Here is a 5,744-nt window from a genome sequence, read left to right on the forward strand (position 1 = left end):
ATATCGTATCGTGACCCCTCTGTCATGATATGTATCGTATCGCCAAATTCTTGCCAATACACAGCCCTAGGAAATATCCACTAAGGCACAAACACATGAATAAAAGAAAGGTGCACTGCGTGGTTTGGTCGTGAAATGGTTTAATAAGTTTGCATTTATGCAAATATGAGCAGCGACACAGAGGTCCGAATCAGAGGTCCCACCACGTAGCTGTTGGACTAGCAACAGACAGGAAATGCAAATAAATACTTCCAGGTGGAGTCCGTGAACAGCCAATCACAATATTACAAATTAGACAACTGTATCGAATGACCAATAATAGTTACACAGGCAATATGAAATGAGCACAAAGTCTGTAGACATCAGATGGCATCTTTAAGAATCATGAGAACAGATTATACAAATGTGACAGTTTGTCAGAGAGAGGTACAGAACAGAGCAGGTCAAGGTAATGTGAACTTAGCAGTTAGGCAGGATTATATAATATATTTCCACCACACTCCCTCCTCTTGATTAGTCACTAATCGATTAAAAGAGGGAAGAAATAATTATATAATAAAAGTAACCATAAACTGCCTCAACACCAAAGTAAAAGGAACAAGTGCAATGTAAAACAGTGCAAACTGACTCAATAAGTCAATAATCAAAGAAAGACATGTCAAAAATTTAACAAAACATCACAAGCATAAGCCTCGCCCCCTGCGACTATGATAACGTGAGCCGCATATGTTCCATCGAGGTCTTATTTTGGATATGGGYGTTAATCTAATAACAACCAGTTGTCAATAAATGAACATTAAGTAATGCAAATTAGGACAAKGCWACTTAAAGAAATGCTTAAGRCATTTACTTCTAGAATAATAGATTGAACAAATTTAAACAGCAATTAGACCGTTAAYGCACTAAAAATAAAAGCATATGAGCATGTGTGTTTTAAATAAACTAATGTGTAAGATAATAATTAGGTTTATTAGTTAGCTTCAGACATGTTCATGTGYTCTGTGTCCATGTTTCAGTCTCCCACCAAAGCTGTGTACAACGCCCGACACTGGACCATGGAGAGCGAAGAGGAGCCGCCGCCGCTCTTCTCCCGATCACACGCCGCTCCTGTAAGAACACAAACCGGCCGGGCTTTAGGTCCGTGTCGCTCCCAGAGGAAACCTGAGGAATGATTGTTACATCGGCTGTTCTTCATCTCTCCAGGCATCCGTCTCCACAGGTGGCTCYGGCAAGGAGACGGCAGACCCTCAGAAGGACGACGGTGTCTTTAAGGCTCCTCCACCTCCTCCTAAAGTCGTGAAGTGTGTCACCGTCCCCACAGACCCCTGCCAGGACACCGTCACTACACTCAAGTGTCACAGAGAACACAAGGAGGTAAACCCTTCTCACATGCAGCTGTCTCTCTAACCCTAACATAGACCTGAATCAGTCAGGATGGAAAAATAATCATGATTAATTGTGGTGTTTAGCTGGTAACARTATGATGATGTATCCCCTGGAGTCCCTGGACCCCGGTCACATGACTGATTTAAATCACTCAAGTGGAAAAGATRCACTCTCTCTAAGTACAAACTTCAATCTATACAGCAGTTTTTAAATTGTGTTGAGACAAAATAAAGTCAGAGTTATCAAATAATTCACAGCACTTTTTTAATGTTCGTCATATTTGAAGCCTGTTGCAACAGGAGGCAGTGAAAGACAAATTCATGAAAAAAAAAACCCACCTCAGTCCACCCTCTGGTCTCACACACACACACACACACACACACCCCGCTGAACTAACATAAAACCCCTAAACTCCTTTCTGACTGAAATTATTTGTCAACCACCAAAAAAATTTACAGGGAGATCAAAATAAAAAGATGCAAAWATTGAATGAAGTTTGGTGGGAGTGAGTTTAATAGGTTTTAGTGTCTTTGAGTCAAAATGATGAAATGATATGATTGTGGAGCTGCAGTCAGCAGCACTAACCGTATTAATCATGCCAAAATTTAAAAACCTGCAACAGTTTTTCTGATGATTAATCRCACACGCTACGATTCTGCCSGGCCCTAKTGTGGTCAGAACCTGCTGCGGTCTTACGTCTGTAACTTTACGACTTCTCTCCTCCCGTCAAAGCTGTACACGGTGGTCCAGCACGTGAAGCACTTCAACGAYGTGGTGGAGTTTGGAGAAAACCAGGAGTTTACCGATGACTTTGAGTACCTCGCTACTGGTTTGAAGACGGGACAGCCGCTAAACACACGATGCCTCAGGTRAGAKACGCGCYGTCTCGACAGCTGGGGGCGGGGCTCCTGCGCTCCTTCCTGCTGCTTTCTAATGGTGGTGTTTGGTTCCTCAGTGTGATCAGCCTGGCGACTCGCTGCGCCATGCCCAGCTTCAGGATGCACCTCAGGGCCAGAGGGAAGGTGGCTCAGGTCTTCAAAACGCTGAACGACGCCCCGCAGCACCCGGTAACCATCAGTGGAACTGCTCCTTAGTTTCAGTGTTTGACAGGGTTCCTKCAGGTCCTTCAAAAGTCTTAAAAGTCATTGAATTCAGCAATCCAAAAATAAGGCCTTAATTAGCCTGAAAATGTCTTAAATCAATCTTTCAGAAGTCTTAAAAATGTGAACACTTAAGTAGGATGATTGTAATTTATCTCAAATATTAAAATAATTGGTAATATTTTTTTATATCACATGCAAATATCTCAACATCTGTTCATTGAGCAACGTAAAATTTATTTTCTAATAAGTTCATAATGTTGTCGTTCCAAAAAAGCATTCACTTTTCTTACAAAAAATTGACGTCACAGGCACTTTAAGGTTTCATCTACAGCAACTTGGGGTTAAGACCCCTCTGTGGGTCCTAAAACTCCAGATTTTGTGTCATTAGAGGATTTCCATAAATTAAATAAAGTTTAAAACTGACTGCTAAGAATGTTTCTGCTATAGTTGGATATGGATAAAAACAATTGGTCTATTAGCAATATTTTAATACTTCAACCAAAAATACTTTGAATCATGAGTTTCTACCACAGTTTTTATTTATTTTTTTGTCATTTGAGTTTGTTATGAAATTGATCTTAAATTTAATTTCACTTGGCCTTAAAAAGTCTTAAATTTAATTTCACTTGGCATTAAAAAGTCTTATTAAACTTCACTTGGCATTAAAAAGTCTTATTAAACTTCACTTGGCATTAAAAGTCTTAAATTTAATTTCACTTGGCATTAAAAAGTCTTAAATTTATCTTCACTTGGCATTAAAAAGTCTTAAATTTAACTTCACTTGGCATTAAAAAGTCTTCAATTTAACTTCACTTGGCATTAAAAAGTCTTCAATTTAACTTCACTTGGCATTAAAAGTCTTAAAGTCTTAAATTTAACTTCACTTGGCATTAAAAGTCTTAAAGTCTTAAATTTAACTTCACTTGGCATTAAAAGTCTTAAAGTCTTAAATTTAACTTCACTTGGCATTAAAAGTCTTAAAGTCTTAAATTTAACTTCACTTGGCATTAAAAAGTCTTAAATTTAACTTCACTTGGCATTAAAAGTCTTAAATTTAACTTCACTTGGTATTAAAAAGTCTTAAATTTAACTTCACTTGGCATTAAAAGTCTTAAATTTAACTTCACTTGGCATAAAAAAGTCTTAATTTTAATTTCACTTGGCGTTAAACAGTCTTAAATTGAACTTTGAATTGAACCCTGGTTTGATGTGTTTAATCCTGGACTGAAACCAGATTCCTTCGTCCTTTCCACCTCTGCAGAACCTAGCTCTGTGCACGGCGTCACTCATGTACATCCTGAGCAGGGACAGGCTGAACATGGACCTGGACCGGTCCTGCCTGGACCTGATGATCCGCCTCCTGGAGCTGGACCAGGATCAGGGAGGCGGGGCGGCGCCGGGGGCGGACTCCAGCGTTCAGTTCAGCGCCAGAGAACTCGCCAAGATCAAGGAGAAGATCAGGAAGCTGTGCGACACCGTGCACAACAAGCACCTGGACCTGCAGAACATAACGGTACCGGCTTTAGGTTCTGCAGAGGTGCCGCTGCGTCGCGTCTTYAAAATATTCCAACCACATGTCAGGATGTTCTCCTCCCTCTCTGTCTGCAGACGGGACACTTGGCCATGGAGACGCTGCTGTCTCTGACCTCGAAGCGAGCAGGAGACTGGTTCAAGGAGGAGCTGAGGCTGCTGGGAGGACTGGACCACATCGTGGACAAAGGTCTTTACTCAGAGAAGCTGCTGACGCTGCGGCGTTCTGAGCGCCCACTGAGGTTTGTTTGTCTCCACAGTGAAGGAGTGCGTGGACAGTCTGAACCACGAGGAGGAGGAGAAGCTGGGCTCCTCGCTGTGGGGAGCTGAGAGGTGTTTACGGGTGTTAGAGAGCGTAAGTATGTCACACACAGGTTAGRGTCCAGGAGTGTGGAAGCGTCTGCGTTCACGCTGCACCACCGTGTGTTTGTCTTCATCAGGTGACGGTTCACAACCCGGAGAACCAGAGTTATTTAATCGCCTACAAAGACTCATCGCTCATCATCTCTTCTGCAAAGTGAGTAAACCTACAGTTTATTATAAATCTTCTATCTGCTGTAAAGCTAACAAACACCTGCTCATCATCATCATCATCATCATCATCAGAGCTCGTTCTGAAAACACAAAGATCTGATGAAAGTTGTGAATCCAGACGATTGATTTCCTGTCAGGAGCAGATCGACTGTGTGTCACACCACATCCAGCTCTCAGAACGCCTCTCATTATCAGGGTTTGTTGCTTCATTTCCTGCTTCTGACCTCCTGTCAGTCACAGCAGTGACCTTTGACCTCAGCCTCGCTCTCTCAGGGCTGCCTTTAGATCAGATCTTTGAGGAGAACAAAGTGTCGTAACTCTTCAGTTTATCTCGTTTTTGTTTAGTTTAGTTTAGTTTTCATTTAGCCTGGCCTTTGCCTTCCTACACAGTTCCACTTAATTCTAGTTTCCCTTCACTGCTCCGTCTGGGATTTCTTCAGGAGAATTTTCGTCTGGGCCAATCAGAGAACAGAACGTCGATTTTTTTTTTTTTTTTGAGCAGTGTCTGCTTGTAGTTTATTTCACCTGGGCCAATCAGCAAACAGAAGGCAGAGTTTTAAACGTCATTTTTCTGCGCAGTGTCTTCTAGTTAGTTTAGCATACGGCAGTGGAGGAAGTGAATGAAGCCAGTCYGTGTTGATAAGGCTTCCATATTAAAWTAAATTTGTYTGACAAAGCAGCAGCTCTCATKTACAGTCGTCTTGTTCGGCTCGATACTTCTCCTCTCAKTAGGGTTGTTTACAGCGCACACGATTTCCAGTTAGCTTCTTAGCTTAGCYTCCTTCACAGCGACTAACCGATCCAATCRTTTTAAAATTCAACAGAGGCCACGCCTCCAGCAAGAATCACTTCTCTATAGCCGAGAGTCCAGACCCTCATATGAAGCAAAGTGAAGGACAAGGGTCTGGTTTTTACCAGGCTAGTTTTCATTAGTTCTAGTATTAGTTTTTTTATAGTTTGAATAAACATATTTGTCAATCTATTCTCCAGCTTGTGGTGTTCCATTATAGCGACCCCCTCCTAAAATAGACACATAACTCAGTTTTGCAAACGTTAGACTTGAACAATTGTTTTAGGATGGTGACAGTTGTCTCCATCCCAGTGCTGCTGGGCCGGGCTGTTGCTTATTTGTTTCAGGAGCTAATAAGAGAAGCTAGCTTGTACTTACAGTTAGCCATCTTGTGCTAGATT

At 41.7% G+C, this 5,744-nt stretch overlaps 1 protein-coding gene across 1 annotated transcript in view; it reads left to right on the forward strand.

The window, feature by feature from the left end:
* The window catches only part of LOC106528243 (wings apart-like protein homolog), a 29,548-nt gene that overhangs the window by 12,842 nt on the left and 10,962 nt on the right, over window positions 1–5,744 (forward strand). The window contains exons 6-13 of the mRNA XM_014023367.1: window positions 1,017–1,109; window positions 1,204–1,374; window positions 2,119–2,255; window positions 2,342–2,453; window positions 3,751–4,002; window positions 4,098–4,209; window positions 4,280–4,374; window positions 4,460–4,536. Of these exons, the coding sequence (XP_013878821.1) occupies window positions 1,017–1,109; window positions 1,204–1,374; window positions 2,119–2,255; window positions 2,342–2,453; window positions 3,751–4,002; window positions 4,098–4,209; window positions 4,280–4,374; window positions 4,460–4,536 (1,049 nt within the window). The remainder of the gene's footprint in view (window positions 1–1,016; window positions 1,110–1,203; window positions 1,375–2,118; window positions 2,256–2,341; window positions 2,454–3,750; window positions 4,003–4,097; window positions 4,210–4,279; window positions 4,375–4,459; window positions 4,537–5,744) is intronic.

This window comes from Austrofundulus limnaeus, unplaced genomic scaffold (assembly GCF_001266775.1).
Source record: "Austrofundulus limnaeus strain Quisiro unplaced genomic scaffold, Austrofundulus_limnaeus-1.0 Scaffold364, whole genome shotgun sequence".
NCBI lineage: Eukaryota > Metazoa > Chordata > Actinopteri > Cyprinodontiformes > Rivulidae > Austrofundulus > Austrofundulus limnaeus.